Source organism: Pelmatolapia mariae, linkage group LG6 (assembly GCF_036321145.2).
Source record: "Pelmatolapia mariae isolate MD_Pm_ZW linkage group LG6, Pm_UMD_F_2, whole genome shotgun sequence".
Lineage (NCBI taxonomy): Eukaryota > Metazoa > Chordata > Actinopteri > Cichliformes > Cichlidae > Pelmatolapia > Pelmatolapia mariae.
In genome coordinates this window covers 23,773,432-23,797,400 of record NC_086232.1, presented here as the reverse complement: position 1 = coordinate 23,797,400, position 23,969 = coordinate 23,773,432, and the positions used below count along the sequence as shown (strand labels likewise).

Sequence of the window (23,969 nt, the reverse complement as noted above, 5' to 3'; positions counted from 1 at the left end):
TGCATAATACATTTGGTAAAGCTGCCTCTTCTCCCATAACTAGAATGATTTTTTAAAAGGCTCTAAGGAAGTATTTATTTTTGATATAGCTTGCTTTGAAATGTCTCCAGTTATGGGTATGCTGATGAAGAGGAAAACCAGTTGAGATAGTCGACACACTACAGTGAAAAAGAAATATTTCACACTTGATGCTGTCCGATGCATTCAGGTGTGTGTTAATGCAATGCCATATTCCCTCAAGTATTAGTCATCTCAGCAAATCACCTAAGGCCAAACTGTGTGATGCTCAGAGAAACTGCAAGATACTGCACGTCTTAGTTCATAAAAATACAATAAGACAAAGACTCAACAACAAAGGTTTGCAGGAGAAAGCCTCTTTTCTCTAAAAATAACATGGTAGCATCTGAACAAACAACAAAACACACGCGACAATATCCTTTGCACAGATTAAACCAAAGCAGAGATGTTTGGCCATAATGCACAGAGCCACATTTGTTGAAACCCAAACACAGCATAGCAGCACAAGTACCAGCTGTAAAGCACGGTAGTGGTGAGGTGATGATTTGGGCTTGGGCATGGACACTTTGAAGCCACTGAGTTGGCCATTTAACTCCTCTGTACACCAGAGTCAAATGTGAGGCAGTCTCTTTGGCACCTAAAGTCCAAACTGGGTTATGCAACAAGACAATGATCACAAGTACAGCAGCAACAGAAATACTGAAAAAGACAAGAAATCTTATTCTTATTGAAATGCTGTGGTGAGACCTTAAAAGCACTGTAAACATACGAGTGCCTGTAAACCCCAATGAACCAAAGGAACTTTGTAAAGAAGAGTGGGTCAAAATTCCTCCACAACAACGTGAGAGATTGATAGTTATACAGAAATTGTGGTTCTACAAGCTAATCTGAATCATGGGGTGTACGATTTTTTTCACAGTACTCTGTGCAGGATTGCATAGAGCACTGTGAAAGCCTTCTTTGTTACATGACTGTAAAAGACGCAAGAGAGCCAGTTTCCAAAAATGGTAACACTTTAACCTAATTTATTGCCAGTTTTGTTGGGGTTTTTTGTATGTTTGTTTTAAAATGATTTTTAATATTTTATGTGTTGGGTAACATCCTAATCCCAAATAATCTGATAATTATATCTCAGCCAAAAACAACAACAACAAACAAACACTTGTTTCTTCATTCAAAACTAAGCATGAGAAAATACAATAAATAATAATAAAAAAATATGATTAGGAAATAAAAGTAATGTAGAGAACCGATAGTAAACTATGCTTCAGATTAGGTACACCACCTATACCAGGTTTATCTATATTAATGAAATAGCAGTTGTTGTTGTTTTTTTCCCACTGATATTGTATGAGGTTTTTGTGGCTCCATGCTGTGGTGGTTTGCACCTGAGAGGATCCACAGATCTTTCTGGTGTTGTGTTTAGAAGGACATGTAAAAAACAATCTGCCAAATCAAACATGCAGAGCTGCCCACCGTCTCGCCCCTTTGAGAATTAGAAGGCAATCGAAAAAACATTAAAGTTGTTCTTTTGTATGATGTTTCTACACAAATAGTAAGTAAAGTAAAGATGTCTCCTGCCAGTTAGGAAAAGCTGGGCTTTTACTTTTTTATGTCCTTGTTTCTCTACCCACCACAACCTTCAGCAAACTAATATAAAACAGTTTAGGAGTGAAAATGTCGTCCCCCATAATACCCGTGTTTCACTTTTCTTGGTTGAGATGATGTCTATTGCAAATTCTGCACTAAAACACTGATACTAGAAGTAATGAAATTTATTTGAAATTATCTTTGACGGCGAAATAAACACTGAAATTTGAATATTTCCACTTAGTACCTGTTGCCAACATGTGAAATCATGTGATTTCCAATAAGTCAGAAGACTTGCATTATGCAAACAAACATCTCTAAACCAACAATCACAGATTAGTCATTGTTGGTTGCAGTTCAGGCGAGCAGATAGTAAGAGCTGCTGGTTGCAGTGGACAGTGGTTCAATGTCAGAGAAACCTTACTGACAAATACTCGTATCAGGACTGAATCTGGACACACGGAAATTCAAGAGCTGTAAGTTATGTATTTGTATGTGTGTGCATGTGTGTGTGTGTGTGTGTGTGTGTGTGTACGACTAACCCGACTTGAATATGTTCAACTACTTCCTAAAATATGTAAACATATCAGACATGAACAGGAAAATGTGTATATGTGTCTTTTGATTTTTGGAAATCTAATGAGGCAGTGCACTCCTTTAATCACAACAGTTTAAGAAACTTTGAATGCAGACTGATATCACTACTTCACAGACTGCGCCACATATTGATCTCTCCTCCGGCTTGTTGCCACATTAATTTTGAAATCCTCTCTCGTTTGCAGATGGGACAAAAGGCCACACTTTGCTTCCTGCTGCAGCTCATTTTTGAGGTAAATCTGAAGTAGTGCAGGACAATATCTTTACCAATCCACAGAAACTTAAATGGCAGGTGTTTTGTCTCTTAAATTTGTAAAGGTTTAATTTGATGTCTTTCTTTCCTCCTGGTCAGCTGTCATCATGCACAAAAATCAGGGTGATACCTGACTCTACGCTGGAGCTTCCCTGTCTCCCAGCAAATAATCACTTCATCGGAGTGGAAGAAATCACATGGAAATTCAATGGTTTTAAACGGCTTCTGTTTTCACTGTGATGCAAATATTTGCTGCTTTTATGTACATATATGTATATAACACTTGGTCTTTTTTAAACTACAGGTGCCATCCTGTCTCAAAACTATCAGCCCGTCTCTTCAGACTTTTCCCTCCGCTTGCGCTCTGTCACTAAAACCAAAGAGGGCACGTACGAGTGTCTGTTAAAGGGAAGCGATATGGAAATGGTACGAAGGTTTGACGTCATAGTTGATGGTGAGACTCTTTCGACATCATACGAGCACTTTTAATTTTACAGTTAGTGGAGCAACAAACAAACAAAGTGTTTGCTGTTTGTCTGCTTTTTGTTTCTTTTTGCAGAATTCACTGACTATCAAATGAAAGTATTTACAAAGTCAGATGTTAAACTCCCTTGCAATATCCCAAGTTCCAGAGAAGTCAGCGCCAATGCACTGTGGTTCAAAGAAACTGCGAACGGAAGAATAAAGCTGAATCTTGAAGCTGACTCCGCAGATGATAATAAAAAAATAGAGCTGATTTTTCCACTAGACCACGATCAGAGCATCATGGTCATAAACGCTGGCATGGAGGATGCTGGTATTTATGAATGTGAACTGGATGATGGAAAAAAGCTGAGCTCTGTAAACCTTACTGTGGAAGGTAGGGGGGTTGTCAAATATAATAGAGATTTAATAGATTTAATGATTTCCACTGCGCGTTGAGTTAGTAAAGCGGAAAAAGAGGATAGATTAGTTGCATAAAACATTTTTATTTATGATTTGTTTCAGTTTTAGCTCCTCCTACAGCCCTTCCTGACACATGCCAAGGCTCCACCTCACCATGGGAGCCCTGCCCGGAGGAGAACAGCCGCACAGCAGAACCCATACTGAGGGAGTCCATGACAGAGTTTTCAATGAAGCTGTATTATTATCTCAGAGAAATATATCCTTCTGGCAACATGCTCTTCTCTCCTGTCAGCATCGGTGGGGTGCTCTCCCATTTGTTGTTAGGTATGAAAAGAGAGGCGAGTCGCTATTTTAATGTAATCATGTTGAAAATGTTCAGCATTTATCATGTTCTCCAGTGAATCCTATAAAAATGAGAATGAATTGTTCATTCCTCTGAAGCCTGAAAAATGAGGCCATGCCATAGACACAACACATCCGCTGTCATTCATGAACACTAGAATGGTGAAAAGGTGGCGCTGTTGCATTGTTTCACACAGTTTGTCTGTAAACACAGGCAACGTAGGTCAATTTTAGTGACTCTGACATGCAGACATGTATTTTTTAGGCCCTAAAATATTTGGTCAGTGACGCAGCTTTCCAGTTCCATACATCACCATGTTAAATTTGAGATAAACCAACCAGATAAACCTGCAGGTAAAAAGTTAAGATACATTTCATGTTTCAGTTCTGCAGAATTTTAGAGGGTCCCGTGTGTTGGGGGAATTAATACAGTAATGAATAAAACTAAAGAAATAACAGGTTACAGGTTGATATTAAGTTCCTCTGCCAAAACAATTCTGTTTCTGAACTTGTCTGGCTTTTGTTAGGTATTATTGGTTAACGTCTTATGGGGTTAGCTCTGTGATAGACCTTTCCAGGATGTACCCAGCGTTTAGCCCTATGACAGCTGAAGAAAATGAGTGGAAGATGATCGATGATTGGAAATGAATTGGACTGAATGGATGTTTTGAAGTGTAACTTAAAAATAGAAATGATGCTGTGATCATACAGCACTGCAATCTCCTGTGAATGTCCTGGACTTACAATGTTTCTGAGCTCATCAGCATAACTAGTGAAACTGTTTATTTGACCACTCCTAATATTCCCGCTCTCTCCCTCTGCGTTGGAGAGTGTTTTATATATAAAGCCTAAGGATGGCCCGTTTTTCTTCTATTATGTCTTTTGACCAGATGTTATGAGTTCACAGAAAAGCTTCCAAATGTAAATGTTGCACCTGAAATAATCTTCAGATCTTTCACCTGCTGAATTTATTAAGAAATAACAACAACAATAACAAAAACTTAACGCTGTCCACAGCACAGTAAATAATCTTTAAGACATTTAGAGGACTGTGTAAGGGTCATGCATATTTTTTCTCCTTAAACTAAAGAATTTGAGTAAATGTTTCCACATTTTAAATAACTGTGACACAGTTTAAAAGACAAAAATTACACCAGTGTCTCAAAAATCTATGGATTCAACTGTATTTTTAAAGTCAAACATGGCTTGCAGCTTCCTATAATGTACTTAACTTATTGTTATTATCTAATTGTACCTTCAGGTGCAAGGAATGATACCCGTAAGGCCATTGAGAGCGCTATCTGCGTGCCTCACGACTTCCACTGCGTTCACTCCCAGATGAAGAAGCTGAGAGAGAAGCTGGCCGGCTCCCTGCTGATGGCCTCTCAGATCTACTATAATTCACGTATTACTATCACAGTGTGAAGTGCACATAATAACCAGAGATCACAGAGCAGAAAATCACAGATCGTAAGCGATAAAATGATTTCTATTTCGGCTCTCCTCCTTAGATATGAATCTGAGTGAGTCCTTTACCGACCAGTCGATTCAGTTTTATGACGCGGAGCCCACAAAGCTGCTGAATAGCACTGAGGAAAACACACAGATGATCAACAGCTGGGTGGCAGAAAAGACCCAAAATAAAATCACAAAGTTGCTTGACTTTGTCCCACCAAGTTCACAGCTGATCCTGCTCAACGCCGTCTCCTTTAGCGGTCAGTAAACTGTGCGCACACCTTATGCACATTTCAAAAACGTGGAAACTGATAAACTGTGTTTACGTGTGTTTTAGGTCAGTGGAAGGTCAAGTTTAACCCAAAAAATAAAAAAGGACATTTCACAAAATTTAATGGTGATGTGGTAACGGTACCTCTTCTCTATCATGACAAGTACATGGCAACTATGATGTATGATCCTCACCTAAGGGCACAGGTAAGGAACAAACCACCAACTGACACTTTTCACAGCAATACGTGTCTAAATCCTACACAGACCTTTCTGCCACAGGCAACAGAAGTGACATCCTGTCTTCATTGATTCCTACAGGAAACATGCGTGTTATGTTTCTTTAATGTTGAGCTTTTCATCTTTAATGCACATCTAAACTGCTCTACTAACTCACAAAACATGCAGTTTGAACAGTAGCTTAGGTAATGTTAGCATCATAGAAAAATATAAACTCAAATTTTATCTGTCATTATACGGTTATTTTAATTTTATACTACAATCACTATACAGTTTATTCCTGTATAAGTAAATATGCTAAAATACTTCAGATCTATAGCATTCAATTTCCTGTACCCCAAAGGGTCAATTTCTTGTCTCTAGTCTTGTCTCTTGAGCTATGACAGGTATCAGAATCGTAACCAGAATCCAGCGTCTGATAGTCCATAATTCCTGTGACCTGCAGTCCTGTGCAAAAGTCTTGAGCCACCTCTCATTTCCTTATATTTTACTTCCAAGGAACCAGACGGTTTCATTTTTTAAAGTGGTCTCCAACTCTCCAGGCTTTCTGAAGGTCCCTTTATAGTTTTTCTTTGGACATTGGTTGCTTTTTCTTTCACTCATTTTCAGTCCAGGCCTGTGTAACTGACCGTTTTCATAAGAATGCTATTCCTATGAAAATGGGAAAAGTTTTTTTGTTCCTCAAGCCATTTAACACTGACCTATGAAATGAACAAACAAGTAAAGAACCAATTTTAAATTATATCTTCAGGCACAAACACAATTTGTATATTTTTTTGGGTTGACTCTATGAAAAATAACAAAGATAACACAGTTTTAAGAGCATTAAATAGTATTTTTTGCACCAACAAGGTGATTCTAAAAAAGCTTTTATCTAAAGGGTTGGTGTATTTCAACATGCTGTACAGTGTGACCTTAAAAAAAAGAGGAAAATGGACAAGTGGAAGACCAAAAAACAAAAACTATCTATGTTTCCTCAGAGAGTTCAGGCTGTGTTGAAGAATAAAAGCAAATATTGACTTTCAGGCACATTAGAATTGTACAAACTCTGTTTTTGCCATATATATCGTATTTTCATTAAATTGCTAAAGATTTTCCAAGGAAAATGAGCGATGGCTCAAGACTTTTGCACAACAGTAGATATCTTTAAGTTGGTAAACATGTCGGTGGCCTCAGTGCACCGTGGTTTTGCTCAGATGAGTTAGAGAGTCAGCAAAGTTACTAAATTTCCTGTACCACTGGTGCATTTTCTTTTTTCACTCCTTACAAAACAATACACAGCGAATATTTCCATCTCATGGACAACCAGATGATTTAAACAAAGTTAATGCCAGCCAAACAGTTACAGGCACTGATACTATCATGTGTATTACGATGATGAGATTTATTTTTTTTACATCTCAGGTTTATTTTAAATGCCAGTGGTAAAAACAGATGGTCTCATAATGATCTCTTTTGTCACTTATTAACACTTTGAGTATTTTTTAAAATCTTTTTTGGCCAACAGGTGGCGAGGTTTGCCCTCACAGGAGACAGCAGTCTTTACATCCTGCTGCCTTCCACCAACACAGAGGCAAAGCTGCAGGAGATCGAGCAGAAGATGACCGACAGGACTGTGGTTCAAATGATACAAAACATGAAAACAGCATCTCCTCAGCATATTGAGGTCACTCTGCCCAAAATCAAACTGAATTTCCAGCCGGAAATGAACACGCTTATCAAGAAACTAGGTTGGTTCATCTTCTGTGCTCTCCTCTCTTTCCAACCCAACATCTGACCTTTTTTTGTATTACCAAAAATAAACACCACCCATGCTTTCATCCTGTGCAGTTTAGCTAGTAGTAAACATTAGGTTCCCATTTATGAAATATGTCTCTACATTTGCTTTTTGATCTCAAAGCATCTCCACCACATGCTTGGCTCTCTTACCTGCTTTCACCCTCACTACTACCTTTTCTGTACTTTTCACTCCCTTTCCAGGACTGTCAGTGCTTTACGAGGGCGCCGACCTGTGTGGCCTCTACCCTCAGGAGAAACTGTTCCTGGACGACGCCAAACACAGAGCCTTCCTCGCACTGACCGAACAAGGAGTGGAGGCCGGCGCTGTCACCACCTTGTCGTTCTCCCGCTCCTTCCCTTCCTTCTCCGCCCTGCGGCCTTTCATCATGCTGCTGTGGAGTGACCACACCAATGTGCCGCTCTTTATTGGCAGGTTGACCGAGCCGTGAGAGGAGAACATAACAAGGGATGAGGGGTAAAATGTGCAGGAAACAACAGGCAATGTTTAACAAAGGCTGCTTTGCTGCTGTGTTTGAAGTAATTTGAAGAATTTTTCTGAAAATTCAGTTGTTAAGAATCGATATTGCTTTAAATAGTCTAGTTACTAAAGTGAGCAGTGACTTGTGGATTTGGATTATCTTCCGAGATGATGATAAATAAACACATATCTACACAACACACATGGTGCCTATCTTATGTTCTTGAAGAATCACATGTTCAAAGGAGGACAGACGCCCACTGATACAGCTCTGATTTATTTTGAGAAGTACTTACACAAACCCACCACAGGATGGCAGCCATACTGTGTGATTGACATTGACAGTGAATACACAGGGACTGCAACAGTGATTTTCCCATCTCATTCCCTCCTCAGCCGTCCCGCATCATCACCACTGATAATAATTCAAGGAAGACGAGTGTCAAAATCGGCGACAGTAAAGGTTTTTTGTTCGTTAAAGCGAGAGCTTGCTCGGAAAAGCGAAGCGAACTGAGCAAAAAAGATACCCTGAATCGTCGTATTCACAAACAAACAAATACACAGATGGCGAGGAGGCTGAATGCATGGCACGTCGGCATTCAGAACGATCAGCTAAGGTTGCACTCTATTATACAAGCTGATGGGGATTGCTAAACATGCAGCTGTACTGCAGATTGAAATGATTACATAAGCAAAGCAGGGTCAATAGACAAAGAGTCAGAAAATTCAGTGACTGTAAACAAAACTAACAGATCCAGAGACGGAAACAAATAACCACCCAGCCAGAAATGTGAACTCTATTTGATCACTGCCAACCAGAAATGTATCCTTAATGCCTGGATAATACGATAATGTTGTTTTGGTTTGATTATCTCACTGCTGACGTGCTGGGAGTCTCAATGTGCATAGACAGAGTGCAGAATAAACCTACCACCCTTTCCCAAATCTTACTGACATTATTTAAGCTCTGAATGAAAATATGCTTAAATCTAAAAGTGTTTTTTTTTTAGTGTCCAAGCCCTTTATTCTAATCCTAATCCAACTTTGGAGGATCTACTCTTTTTTTTTTTTTTTGCAGTCAGCAATCAGACATTCACAAGGTTATCGAAGGACACCAAGAATATGAGCAGCCAGATCGATTCAACAGTTAGAAAACTCCCCGAGGCCACTGACCCACCGTGCATGTGCTTCTCTGAACAAGTGTATGGCCAGAGCTGCTGTGACAGATGAACCAGGGGACGACATCTGATATCCTGGCAGGCATGTAGATAAGTTTTATATATATGATGAAAATGCTGAAATGTGCACAAAGATTCACGGCATGCATGCAGCTCGATGAAAATGGGATCTTATTGTTGGATCTGTGCGTTTCCACTGACCCTGAAGGATGTAATATCCCTTTACACGAGAGGTTAAATTATAGGAAGGCTCTTGTACCAAAAGCAAAGTTTTATCTGAACAGGAATTCCTGTGTTTAATAGACGTGTAGATGAAAAATAACGGGACAATCAGAACTCCTGACGAAACACTGACAACCTCTGATGGCTGATCTCACCTTCAGCCAGATGTTTTCTACCACTATCGAATGTCTGAGGGCGTGCAGATGTGGGTTAGGGGAACTTTTCAAGCTGCTTATAAAAATCAGATAACCGAACTAATCAAATTCCTGTATCTTTAAATTCAAAATATGTGACACCACACTGACGAAAGAACATGTTGCATAACTGGTGTTTTTGTTGGAGCAAATATTACAGTCACTGAGGTAAACTGTCTTGAATCCAGATGAAATTTGTTTCAGTAATGCTGCAACACAGTGCAGGATACTCTGAAAGCAATCCGTTTTGCCTGCTGTGGACACAGCTCTGGGCTTTCATCAGACAGGTGCAGTCAAAGGTTACGCACCACAGTATTTGCCTTTCTTAAAGTTGCTCTTTTGGCTTTCTGGCAGTGGGAGACAGAGAGAGACAGAGATGGCAAAGGCCAGGAACAAGTGGCCGGGCGCACTCGCACCACTGAGGCCTGTGGTGGTAACAGAGGATTTCTCTCTTTTGTCCTTTTTTAAAAAACATTCCTTCGCACCTCTGTGCTTCTGAATTCGGATGGAGACATTTTGAATGGGGCATGACGTGAATACAGATTAACAGATGCTGCACAGGCAGAAAAAGCAGGCACTCATAGTCTCACAGCCTTCGCGCACGCGCACATTTTGACACATTATCGTCTCATGTGAAGGTGGATAAAACACCACTGTCACCAGAAGACAATGAAAATACATAAAAACAATGAAAAGGTAAAGGTAGAAATCCACCGAATGGATCTTTTTGTGCTTTATAATACGGTGTGTTGTTTTGCATTAGATAGACATCCACGAAGATAAGAGACTTCTCACGACAATCATCCTTTCGTAACATCCCCACCCCCAGCTCCTGCATCTACGTACCACATAATGAGTCACAAAGGGTGCACATACTGTCGGGTACTTTCACTGAATGAATTTTGAGTACATTAGTCTCAAATCTGGTCATTATGCATAAAATTTGAATGGACATGAGCAACTTCTACAATACGGTACGGTCTAAAGCACAATTTAGTGAGCTTTGTTTTGTTACGTCAACACTTTAATGAGGACATTTTCACAATTTGGTTTACCTTGGAAAAGAAAAGTATTCAGATTACACCTTTTAACCATCACTAATATTAGTATGAATATCATATACTAATACTCTGCGCCGTATTTATTGGCAATATGAGACAGATTTTGAACATTATTGTTATTGCATGTTTTATCCTTTGTTCTTATTTCTTCCTTACTCACACTCTGTTATCGGCCATCGTTCAGTGAGACATAAATATGTGTGTGTGTGTGTGTGGTATAGTGCATTTGCATGTGTGTGTGTGTGCATTTATGCATTTGTATCATGAATGTCTTGTATAATCTAGTCCGGTTTGTCACTGCTTGGGGCTCCTTGCTGCGTGAGCGTATGCCAGTACTCGACTTTCTTCCCTTTGTTTTTGAGACACTCGAACCAGTGTCTGAGTCTCTGTCCGCTCGCATTGATGCCCAGCTCAACTCCTCCTGCAAAAACACAGAGGGAGAAGCAGAGGAAACAGAGAGGAGTCAAGAGGCGAAGGAAAACTTGTTTGCTGGTGAGGACGATTGGTGATAAAAGGAGACAGAAACTGGGAGGAGGTGAAGATGACTAATAAGGAAACAAAATAACTAACAAACTAAAGAAAGAAAAAAGTTTGCTTTTCATATTTTTTTTTAAAAAAAAATACTCTTTAGGAATCTGAAATTCCTGATCATTTTAACATAGCTCTGAGAGGGAAATCAATCGCAACGCTCACTTATGTGAAATGTTTGCAGGGACCAAAGAATGGTCCAGATTTTTCTAAAGAGCCCCCAAAAAGCTGGGAAATACTGGATCATCCTTACCAATGCACTGTACGTTATCTTGGGACCTTACAAAACATTATCTTTACAGTTTAAGTAACACATTTCTCATGAATTGGAGTGGCAGTGTAGAGTGGAATATAATCAAGTTCAGTACCTCAAAATTGTACATTAGTACAAGGCGTGTTTAAAGATTGATTGAATCTACTGACAAAAAGCAAAAAAAACAAAGCATCTCTGCTTTAAATTTTACCCCTGTCTGCTCCTAGATCTTCTCCTTGTGAAGCACTGTGAGCATTAAGGCACATCTGCTATGCTTGGACTGCTCCCCAGAAGTTCCAAACATAACGAGAGTTAATCGTCCAGTTTTAGCGGTCATTATTGGGGAAGCCTGCAGACTCCAAGCTTGAAGAAGGGGCATTAGTTAGGAGCACAAGCAGGAGCATATGCTCACAGCTTTATCAACTTTTCCAGGGTTTTGCATTGTGAATTTGCTCCAAAGGAGTCCAACTGGACCACAATTTGTGTCCCGAGGCATCAAAAGAAGAACCATAACTGCACACAGCTTGAATTATGGAGCTCGCCCTCGTGCCACCATCTACCTACCAGTGCTGGGTAATCACATTACAGTTTTCTTCAAAGTAGCGTGTACTGTGATGAATTCATTAATTACACCTACTGTAATACTGTTACAGATGTTAGTGATTAATGATCATCAAATGTGCCTTTTTCTTCCTAAACATTTCCCTAATCAGCTGATTTCAGTTGGGCAGGGAGTGGACTGCAGCCTTTGAGAGGTGGCATATGAATATTGCTTTTATTTTTATTTTTTATTGCATGATAGGAACAATAGCCTGATCATAAAGTGCAAATTGCATCCAGGACAGAAGCAGCTACCCATTGCTTGTGATAAGAGAGCCAATGCTCTCTGTACAGACAGCATGCTAACACAAAGCTAGCCAAGAACACAGAATGAAATGTAGGGATGGGAACTGATAAGAATTTAGTGCTTCCGATTCCATTACTGATTCTCCTATTGAGTTCTCACTGGCTCTGCTTTGAGAGTGACCACCATCGCTAAGCAGCATATCATAAATGTTACATTTGTGCAAATTTCTCTGTAAAATGACCTGAAACACACTGTCTCATAATTACCATTTAACAATATAAACTGAGGCCACACACCAACACAAATGCCAATCCTAACAAGGACACACATATGATCTTTCTCTTAGTGTTTAGGTATGAACACAAAGTTAACAGCACAAAGCAAAGATGAAAACCAGCACAGAGACTTTCAAGTGATTCTACTGTAGAAACATGAACAGGTGGAAAGGAAAGCTGCAGCCTGACCGATCATCAGTTTGTTACCTGTTGAATTTAGGGTCTGGCTGCTTGGCTGGGGTCAGCATTCACTCAGCTTTATCACCACTCTGGGTTCTTGGCTAGCTTAGCATTAGCATGCTGTCTACAGGATGCAGTTTGGACTTTATCACTGTGCTCTTGTCCATTTGTACAATACAAATAATGCTAATCTCCATATCCACTCTACACACTATTTTCCACCTCCTGAACATTAACTGAAATCACCTGATTGTAGCTCAAGTGCAACTGAAAGATAGGTTGATAGGCAATGACTGATCAATACTGATTGATAGGAGAGCACACAAACAATCCCCGTCCCTAGTGAAGTTAAAGCTGAATGTATGTATGCTGCCCCCTAGCACAGCAGCCAGAGCAAAAACAGCAATGATCAGTCAGTCTTGCAGGACTTTTGTCTTATGTTCTAACAGAACACCACTGTGGCGATTGCTGTAAAGTGTTTTTGGGGCTGTTGACTTTGTACTCATATTTAAACACTAAAAGAAAGGTCTCTGGTGTCCTTATTAAGACAGGAATCTGTGTCAGTGTTTAGAAGGTAAAATGCATTTCATGCTATGCTACTGAGTAACACAAGAGTAATGTAATTACTGAGTATTTCAACTAGTTTGTTCTCCAGGGACTGATTAATGCATTACTTTTAAAAAAGTGACAAGTACCTTCTTCTGAGTAGTAACCCCAACATGGCCACTAGCATGACCACACACATAGCACAATCACCGTAGCTCTGAGATCCAGCTTCTAAATGTGATCATCCTTCCCAAAATATAATTAAAAGTGTGAGGAAGGAAGGAAATCCAGTGTGGGATAGAGATGAGCAATTGCAGGTCACAGTTAGACTTCCAGGAAGCAATGCAAATATAGTTGGAGTTGAGGAACACTCAGGGCGCTTCATAACTACATGACCTTAAGAACAGCAGCAATATTAATAAATGTATATTTTCTGTTGAAGAAGTGCAAACCAGTTGTTGTTGGGGTTTTTTTTTTTTTGTTTTTTTTAACTTTCTTGTTAAAAAGTAATCTTTAATAATATTTAATTAGGAACAGCCAACATTGCATTAAATTAAAATTTATGTAAATATCTTTATTTGCTGCCAGACTGTCATGGAAGGACAGAAGGAAGCAAAAAGGCCTTCATGTCAAATTTTCCTGACGGAGAGAAAGAGAAATTTAAGGTTGCTGGAAAATAACAATAAATTTAAATTTTGATGACTGATTTTACGAGCATTGGATGCGCTGGGAATAAACAAGTGGAGAAACAAGAAATACTTCAAGTGAGGTAATGGAGCCACTGGCGGAGAGGCGCAACGTATGATAAAGCTGCACACAGCTGTCACGCTGGGGATACAAAGCCTTTCTCTTGGCTGTGATTGCACAGATAATGGAGCATAAAGTTTTAAACCCAGTATTCTGACAACGCTGACATCTAAAAAACACGCATAACAATGCCTCAGAAACTGACAGCCACGAGCAAACAAGGCTCGGTTTTTGATCTACGCCTTTTCTGAGCACGGGACCGAGCGTCGCCTGAGACGCTGCTGCTGGGAGGAGAAGAGGAGCGATCTACAGCCTCGATCATCCCTCGCTTTCCTCTCACAGAACCATGCAACTTGTAGAACAGGTCTAAACCTGTTGACAGAGTTTCGATAGGATAATCACGCACAACACTTTGTCACTTTCACTGCACGCCCCCGCAGCACTCCCACCACCTCCCAACAGTGATCGATGGAGTGTTTCCCGGGCCCGCTGGCTGCTAGTGACAAACGAATGGCCAGCCATCCTGACACACACTGGGGGACAGAAGAAGGATGAGGAACTGGAGCCGGGGGGAGACGTGGCGGCTGATGCACAGGCGGGTGAGCAGGTGTGTGCCAAAACTCGCATGGTTTTACCCCTGCTCTCTCCTCACTTCTCCTCCGCTGCAGATCCCTCTCATTAAACCCCACCAGCGGATGAATAACTGCTTGTGGTGAACCAAGCATTTAGCAGAGCCATAGATCTGAAAGAATCAATAGGCGTCAAAGTTCCTACTGAAACACTGAACTGCATCTGAATTTCTCTGTTCCACACAACTTTCCAATCCTTTTACGGGTGGAGGCGTGTCCAGCAGTGTTTTTGGGCCATCAGATCAACAGTTTTACAAACACCAACCTATTAATGTTCGATCACTCAAAGTCTCACAAAGTCCCTCACAGGACTGACACTTTTAGAAGGTGAACACGAATAGGTGAAGGTAAATTAAGGTAAATAAGTGTTTAAAAGAGAAACCCTTAAGACTTGCTGTGTATTAAATTACATTTGACTTTTTAAGCAAGCATGTCGCATAGCTATATATGTTAAATATTAAGCTTATTAATTTTGGTAACCTGGTCTTACCCCTCATAAACATCAAGCAATAATTAAAGTCTTCTTTTTGCATGTGTATACATTCAAAGCTCTCGACTTCCACAGCTTTAAATGCAACATGTTCAAATTAAACACATTTTAAATGAAAAGCACTAAGGGGAGCACCGATGACTTTAAAATTTCTAAAGGACACTTTTTACCTGCCCTTAAAATTTGAACTGGAGCTTGATTTGATGGCAGTGCAGTAACTGGATTCATGGGTTTCTGTCTGTGCAGTTGTGGCATCATTACATTGCAATAAACATAAAGTCTCTTGCGACTTGGCATCGTGATTAAAACCAAGATTGAACTGAATCAGCGATATCAGACTTGGATCACAGTCCCACTGTTTTGAGACTGTGCTCGCGTGGCCTTTTCATCAACTCTTTATCCGCTTTTTTGGCTTTGAGACTCGACTTTGAAGGGAACCGATTGGAAACAGCTCAGAGGTTTAGATTTGGCTCATGGTGAAGATGAAATTTCCCAACTCTCTTCATGCGCATGTTGCTCCCTCAGTTTATCCATTCGATTCATTGCCTGAGTTTTCTCACCTCTGTGATGTGACATCCTCTACATATTCTGCTAAGACAGTAAGCCTGTTTTCTAATGGTAACGCTTACAGAAGACCACTGCACTTTGTATTTGTTTTAAATGTTATATACCTATGTGGTATGTGACTTTTGTTGCCATGATGCCAGGTCTCTCTTGGAAATGAGATTTTAAATCTCAATGAGATTTTTACCTGAATAAATAAAGGACTAATAATAACTGGGACTGCGCTTGCTCGACCTCTTTATCAACTGTTTTTCTCCATCTCTCTTTTTTTTGTTTCTGTGTCATTTTTCTCTCAGACCCAATTAACATCATGGGCAGGCTGCTGTAGCTAAACCTGTAATGATAATGGTCGGGGAAATGTTTGTTATCTGGGGCTGTGTGTGGGTCTGATGGCCTTTTCCCCCAGCAGGGCTAATAAGTCATTGGGTTTATCTAAACAGGGGGTGTCTCCCTCCAGCCTACCGTCTCTCTCTCTCGCTCTCTCTCTCTCTCTCTCTCTCACACGCACGCACACACACACACACACACACACACACACGTGCGCACACACACACACACACACACACACACACACACACACACACACACACACACACACACACACACACACACACACACACACGTGCGCACACATTAGACAAAGTAAAATGCTTTGATCTGAAGGCCTCCAAGCTCATAGGGTGGTAATCCATTCTCACTGTGCCTCCCTACCAGTTCTCCATCACTCCTTAAGCTCCCATGTGCTCCATTGCTGTGATATACACACCGGGCCATGCCAAAGCTGTTTAGCAGTCTGATGAAGCTGCAACCATCTAATGTGCCAAGTCTATGAAGGATGTGGACCCAGAGAAAATCGTCTTCCTTTTTGAGTTTTCCCCTCCATTTCCTGTTCCACTCACAGTCTTCTTTGCTCGCTCAATCGTTCTCCTCAAGCCTCATAATTACTTCTCATCTCTCTAGTTTTCTTCCCCCTCTCTCTACCCACACTCAGCCTGTTTTTTTCCTTCTTCTTTTTTTATCTCTCTGCTCCGCTTTCATTTAAACAGTCTGCTACGGTCACATTCTTTGCTTCGCTGCTTTCCTCTCCACTCCTCCCCTCCACACTACAGCGTTTCTGAGCCTACCTATGAAGTCGTTGCTCATTCCCAAGTCATAGTCCCACACAGTGATCTCCAGGGTCTTCTTCGCCAGCTGGTCCAAGGATACTTCATATGAAAACTCCTGTGCAGGTGGGGGTACATGAGAGCATATTTACATCAATGATTCATAAACAGGTGATTGAAAGGAACTGAATTCCTAACTCAGTACGTGCTCTGTGATACGCTGGGTGCACATGCAGGATATGACACAGTCCCTTTAAGGTATGCTTAAATTGCCATGCTTTACACTGGGAGCTCAGTAGAGAAATCAAAGAAGTTGTTAGCTGCGGTGTAGTTAATTGCAGAGAAAGTGTGGAGCTGTACCTCATTGAATTCGGGATTGAGAGTCTTTTTCTTCACGGAAGTCTTGTATTTGGACTTTTTTCCCATATCTGGCTGTAAGACGCTGAGAAAGAGAGAGAAACCAGATAAAGACATGAATTCAGCGTGATCTTGGGGGATCAGGGAACATGCTGTACAACCCCTGGAAAACAGACTGTCAGAAACTATTACTCAAATAGCCACGGTCAATGTCCTAGTTAATCTTTGCCTATATTTCATGAAATTCTGCTACTTTTAGGTTAGTGTTAGTGTTACTGACAAACAAATGGAAATGATCACACACATGTATATTTAGCATGTCTGTGCAGTAATTAGTGTTAGGTACAAATAGAGACAGTTTACCAGGTTACCTGTTTACCATCTGTCTCCAGTGGAGTGGAGATGGATGGTAAACAGATATTCTTACGCCATCAGTTTTGCACAGATTAACATACAGTGATTGTATTTTGTTTGAAAAAGTGAGTGATCTCAAATGTAAAATAGGTTTGTGCAACAGAGATCTTTGAAGTCCTGTCAAACAGAGCCAGAACTTCATTATCAAACCAGTTAATCCACAACTTTTTTTAATCTTTGCCCCGTTGTGACAGTAAAGTCTGCTGAATAGCAGAAACAAAAAGGGAGAATGAAATTTTGCAAAATGTCTTTCTGAGATAACTGCAACCCAGAAGTGTTTTGAACAATGGCAGGGACAGAGAGCAGCTGAAAGAGAAAGAGAACGAGAAAGAGACAGAGGAGGATTGTAGACCACAGCAAGATCATAATCGTGCTGATGTTGGAGGAGTATACGCTCCAGAGAAGAGGCAACAGAAGGGTCGCTGGAGGGCAACGGGATTCATCATCAGCATAAATTCAAAGTCAAGATGTTCAGGCAGTGAGATATCACACTCTTCCAGCCTTTCACTGTCAATGACGAATCCTGGCCTGACAGCTGATGCATGCAGAGCTGGAATCAGAGCGAGTGAAGGATGGAGGGGATGCAGGTGGAGCAGGAGGAGGGGGAACTGACAGAGAGCAAGGTGGCAAAAAGTTTGAATCTACTGTTGGATTCTAGTGCCTTTTAATGTAAACTTTAATGCTTATCTCTCAGCTTAGTATCTGAGATAACTCCCTTCATCAATGCAGACCTTTTCTTTGTCAACTAGAAAGAGAAAAAACAGCAGATGCTTAAGATTTTATGATGGAGAGTTCAAATGTTGTGTCCACTAGGTGGCAGCACATCAACCACCATGACAAGATGAATGCATTTGTAAACTGCAGCTTGTTCACAGGTTCAACAGACAAAAAGACAACATTTGCATCCCACACATCCCAAACCATTCATGGCTCTCCAGTAACTTCATTCCACAAACTCATGGTATCAAAGAAACACATAACTGTGGGGGGTAAAAAAACAATTTCATGTAAAATACACAACAAAATAAAAATACTATTAAGGCTTTGGATCAGATTCGTACTGATGAATTCCAGGAATCTAAATCTGAGGTCTGTGCTTCCTCTTTGTGCTGCTTATCCAACATCTTTTTAATTTCCTCTGCTGATCCTGTTCTAGATGTAGGAAACAGGCCCATGTTAAATGGTAATAGTCACAATTTATCAAACAAGCCTGGAATCTCTTTATTGTGGGTAAAGTAAGTTAATGTACTTCATCTTTCATAAGTTGAGATAATCTACACGGAAGCTAATAAAAAGCCAGAAACTGTGGTGTCATTTGTTTTCACTTAGTTAGGCTGCTGTAACGCGAGTGCAGGAAATAACATTATAATCTGTGCAGCCTACCCAGCAGACTGTTTGGGGTAAACATGAATCCATGATGAATCAACATACATCCATGATGTGCAGCTGTTTTTATGTTCCATCATAATGCCACATCAGAAATCAAGACTCATCAAATAAGGCAACATTTTCCAGTCTGTTGTCCAGTTTCGGTGAGCCCAACAAAGTGACAAATGAGTGTATATAACTCAAAGTCGGTCAAGTTTCGTACATCAGATTAGCCTGACAACCAAATGCATCAGAGTCTGTCTTCTTAGAGAGAAATTAAATATCTCTGAGCAATTCAAAAGAAGTACCCCTGTGTAACAAACTAACTGTGTGCCTATTAAAGTCCCAATTACTGTGGTGTTCCAGTAAAAGCCATCAACTTAAATGTTTCAAACAATGTATAAAGACGAGACACAGGCTCAGCTAAATGTTTAAAGCATTAAAAAGCTCATTATCGCCACGAGATGCATCCTCCGCAATACCTGGTGTTTACATAATAGTTTGGTTTACTTCACAAGAAATAAAATAGAAATCTTAAAGAAAATAATGAATCAATTAAGACAGTCAGCCAAGCAAAGCATCTTTTTAACCCACAGCACGTGAGGCGGTGAAGTGAAAGCTCGAGGACATCCGAGCCTTAGCTCTGCCGACTCACATTCTGCATACGCCTCCAAGGGCAACTCACGCGGGAGAACTCAGATTTTCAGAATAACAAAACATTATTTGACACCAACGTTCGTAATTAAGATTGGGTAAATGGAAATAAAGGCCACAAAGGAGCAACCGAACTGTGCCCAAATTGCCACAGAAAATTCAATGTGAAAAATAATTCACGACGCAGGATGCTGGTCCACAGAGATACGGGAGGATAATCCCCTCAGTTTTTCACTAACAGTTTCTTTAAAAAGAAGAGTGGGGAACAGCAAACTAAGTAACCACATGTTTATGTGCTGTATACGTGCACCGTTTTAGCTCTGCGTCACCGGCTGACAGTGACTGATAAGGTTAGCGAGCTACCGCAGCTGCTGCTGACAACCTTTAAACACTGTTCACGAGACAAACTGTGTTTGTAATGTGAGGAAACATGAACAAGCAGAACTCATCCTTAAAAAGCCCCATAAGGCGTGGACAAAGAAATGAGAACGCCTCCCCGTACACATACTATTAAGAAATCTAATGCAGCTACACTACTACTCAAAATGCTATGGTTTGTCTACTGGGAGTGACCAGGATGGACAGGATTAGTACATCAAGAGGCAAGGCTGAGATAGTTTGGACATGTGCAGAGGAGGGATTGTGGATGTACTGGATGAAGGGTATAAAAAGGGGAAGACCACAGAGAAGATTCACAGAGTGAAGGGTTGGTGTGACAGAGGAGCGTGAAACAGAGATAAAGGAAGATGTTCCACTGTGGTGACCTCTAAAATAAGGAGTCAAAAGAAGATAAAGATATATATTAATAATATTTTTCATATCATTTTCTTTCTTTTTTTAAGAGTTAGGAGATGTCCTCCAATGCACATTTGTGCAATATCGCTAAAATTAGAAACATCCTATTTCTACAGTAGACAGGCCTGAGAGCTGAATGCTCTGCCTCCCAGTTTATTTTGGAAAGTCACAAAGCCAGAGTTTATGTGTGACAAAAGCCAATAGTGGAGGCTATAATAGTAGAGGCAGTCAGTATGTTATAATAGTACAGGCAGTTCCATAAGAATCAATCAGTGCAACCTAACTGACCCCATTAGAATCAACTGGTTATTTTCCATGATGACTGCATGACTAGACTGGAAAATTAACCACAAGTTAGCCTGCAGTCTGAGAGTGAAGCACTCTGTTTATTGGAATAATATGGTACTCTGAGGTCTGTGAGATATGATGGGGTCTGATTATTTAATATCGTGTATGTGAGGAGAATTTTTTTAGTTTTGGATTTAACAGGTAGCTGATGAAGAGAAGCTAATATGGGGAAAAAAATTATTCTAGCCCCTGTTAGAGCTCTCACTGCAGCTGGAGAACACTTCAAAAAGTAAATCTGGGTAAATGTGCACGGGCTGTATCACCATCCAGCATTGGTGGCTGGTCCAAACAACTTACAGTGCATTTAATACCAGGTTCATCTTTTGGTCACAATTCCGTCTGTGTCAAAATAATTTCCCAGTTTAGTCAAACAGTCATTGAAAAATAATCATTTGATTCTAATGGGGTCCATTAGGGTCAGCTGATTGATTTTCTAATGGAAGTGCACTGATCATTTCATCATTATGCCAGTCCCCTATAGGCTCTTCTGACACATGAACTCTGGAAAATGCTGGGAAAGGACATCGCACAGATTTTATACTTGAGAGCTAGCAGAGTAAAAATGATTTAGTCCCATCACTCTGACTGATAGGAGCAACATATCCAAACTGGCCTGGACGACAGTCCATCACAGGGGTAACAAAGCAAGAGCACACTCTCACATCCACACCTACGGCACACCTACCTCATTAATCAACCTAACAAGCATGCAGTGCTAACCGCTGCATCGCCATGCTGTTGTTGTTATTTTAATAGATGCATTAGAAATTAAATGAAACGTGTAGTCAGGACAGCAGAATCAACTTCTTCTTTATTTTTGCCCAAAATGTTTCTTTCCCCCATGGGACCCACATGACGACTTGACAACTCTCCAAAAATTTCGGTACCACCATGGTGGCAAGTTAAGGCAGAGGCAGACAGAAGAATGAGAGCAGCCCTGTGAGTGAGAGGGGGAAAATTGCTGAAAATGACAGGGATAGATGGAAGAGAGGGAGCCAACGTTAAAAACAGGGAACAAAAATAAGTTATGACACACAGATGTGCCAAAAAAAAAGGAGTCACAATTAGAAGAGAGGAGCTAAATGTATGCCTGCTGCAGCGGAGCCTCATGATCTTTTTACTTCGTTGTGCAAGAACAGAGAGATAACAAAACTGTAAAGCACGGCAGTGTGCTTGGTCAGCATGAAGGATTTGACATGTTTGCACTTTTTCTGCCCTTACATGGCTTTTTTTTCCCCGACAGACTTTTCTTTTTCATGTTTTAGATTGTGCATAAAGATCAGGGTAAAAGACTCAGGGCTCTTTTGAAAGATGTCGAATAATTTAGTCTTTAAAATGCTAATTTGTCCTTTAAATGGAAGACAAATTAGTTCTGAGATAATTCTGACCTTGTGTCACTTGATTGGCTTCTAAAAGCTTAACAAGAGAGAGAGGGAGAGACTGACTGGACTCCTTATACAGTCATCTCTTCTCTTTTGGCCTGGCTCCCTGTGGCTTTGATAGATAAATATATGCACACAGAAATGAAGAACGGTTACTTTTTTGAACCTTTATGTCATATTATTTATAATGTTATTATTTAATAGTAAAAATGTGTAGCCTATACAGGGAAATAAAACGGTGGTTAGCATGGACGTTCACACATAAATAGAAAGTCTCATCAGTATGAATTCCAAATCCAAAAAAGGAAAGTCATTGAGAAAAACTGAGAATGTTTAGACACATTTCTTTTCTGGCTAAAGTTTCTGTCACACAGGCCTCGAGACTGTTCAGAGACCACCTGGCAGCTGCTGGTCACCGGAGGAAAAATGCATATGTCACAACCGATCGGCACGTGGTTTCTGTGAAATCAGTAACTAAAGCATCAGTGACTCCCTGGCAACCTGAGGTTGCTCCAGAAAAATGGGTATTCCATGATCAGTTGGCAAATTGCTGCTGGAAAATGTTGGCAGTTGCGGGGTGAAACTGCTCACAAATAGGTCTATTGTGCTGTACCAAAAAACTCCTTGAAATTGCTTTTGGTTGCTAGCAGGTTGTCACAGTTGCCCACAGTCACCTGCTACTCTCTGAGCGATAGTGAGACCAGTGAAAAAGTGTGACACAAACCAGAAACAGATGAAGTTCAGCTTCAAGTTAAAAGGTGAACCTTTTAAAAAGTGTGGATGATGCAACTTTTACCTTGAAGGTGAACATTGCCCATTTCTGGTTTACGTCACTCCTTTTCAAATTTTACTACCACAGGTAGCAAGTATTTACAGACACGTCAGCATCTTCTGTGCCAACTGGCAAATGACTGGCAATCACCCAAAATAATAAAGAGGCTTTTTGTGCAGCTCCCTGCTGGAAACAGAGAGACCTGTGGTTGCCAGACGGTTGCTGACCAGTTTCCAGGCCTGCATGACCATACCAGTATGCTTCAGCTGTGGCTGGACTTTACCCTGCCTCTCACCCTGTGGTGATTGGGATAGGCTCCAGCCCCACCGCGACCCTGAATTAGATAAGCGGAATAGGATGGATGGTTAATCGACTGCTGCGTATTTTATTTAATATCAAACATACTGTGTGTCAGTATAGACCTAAACATGCTGATAGATATGTTCAAGAAAGAATTTTGGGTTTTCTTCCAGTTTCACTAAACGCAACAAGAACTTCATTTAATTAAAATTAAAATTAAAATCACAAGTGCCAAATAATCATCAATAGTGCACTGCAGAGCGGTCACTTACACCTATCAGTAATGTTAATAAACAGTTTGTATCTGATCAACTCTCTCTCTCTCTCTCTTACACACACACACACACACACACACACACACACACACACACACACACACACACACACACACACACACACACACACACACATAAAGACACTGGCATCAAGATATGCTTGAGCTGCAGAGGATGTCTGGTTTTACAGCTGCAGGACATCAGTGAACTATGTAAATTAATTCCTGTCAATTTAATTGCTCAGTACACTTAAGGGATGTAATTTACCTGTGCCAGCAACATATTTAACCCCCTCCCTCCTTATTTGTTCAAAGTTAACTTCACTAAAACTTCACAGTGTTCATTATGCTGGTTCTACGGTGTGCACTGACAAAAAAATACAGCGCCTTGAGCTGCACACCTTCAACAGCTCATCCACTGAACTGAGGTAAACACGGCTCTGTGTGATGGATACAAAGTCCCTGATATGCGAACACAGAAGGGAACAAAAAGAAATGCTGGCAGACGGGCAGCTGAAAAGACCCAAGTGCCAGAAATACGAATCGGATCAGGGCAGAGGCTTAAACGAATAATAAACGAC

At 40.6% G+C, this 23,969-nt stretch overlaps 2 protein-coding genes across 2 annotated transcripts in view; one reads left to right on the top strand and one right to left on the bottom strand.

Annotated features, from left to right (window-relative positions):
• The first annotated feature begins 2,255 nt into the window (after positions 1-2,255).
• On the top strand, positions 2,256-8,371 carry serping1 (serpin peptidase inhibitor, clade G (C1 inhibitor), member 1). The gene is made up of 10 exons (XM_063476253.1): positions 2,256-2,438; positions 2,558-2,669; positions 2,763-2,912; positions 3,018-3,317; positions 3,446-3,667; positions 4,947-5,090; positions 5,197-5,400; positions 5,478-5,617; positions 7,158-7,380; positions 7,631-8,371. Exons 1-10 carry the CDS (start codon positions 2,391-2,393, stop codon positions 7,876-7,878), a joined length of 1,791 nt encoding a protein of 596 aa, XP_063332323.1. The 5' UTR covers positions 2,256-2,390; the 3' UTR covers positions 7,879-8,371.
• Positions 8,169-23,969, bottom strand: part of doc2g (double C2-like domains, gamma) — a 36,861-nt gene continuing 21,060 nt past the window's right edge. Inside the window, exons 9-11 of the mRNA XM_063476252.1 lie at positions 17,085-17,166; positions 16,746-16,842; positions 8,169-10,983 (exon numbers count right to left, since the gene is read on the bottom strand). Coding sequence (XP_063332322.1) covers positions 10,844-10,983; positions 16,746-16,842; positions 17,085-17,166 — 319 coding nt within the window. The 3' untranslated portion in view covers positions 8,169-10,843. The remainder of the gene's footprint in view (positions 10,984-16,745; positions 16,843-17,084; positions 17,167-23,969) is intronic.

Bases quoted from the DNA above. Each gene is read 5' to 3' on its own strand.
- serping1 (XM_063476253.1), top strand. From the start codon at position 2,391: ATGGGACAAAAGGCCACACTTTGCTTCCTGCTGCAGCTCATTTTTGAG. The intron at 2,439-2,557 runs GTAAATCTGAAG...CCTCCTGGTCAG, and splicing joins TGCTGCAGCTCATTTTTGAG to CTGTCATCATGCACAAAAAT. The intron at 5,401-5,477 runs GTCAGTAAACTG...CGTGTGTTTTAG, and splicing joins CAACGCCGTCTCCTTTAGCG to GTCAGTGGAAGGTCAAGTTT.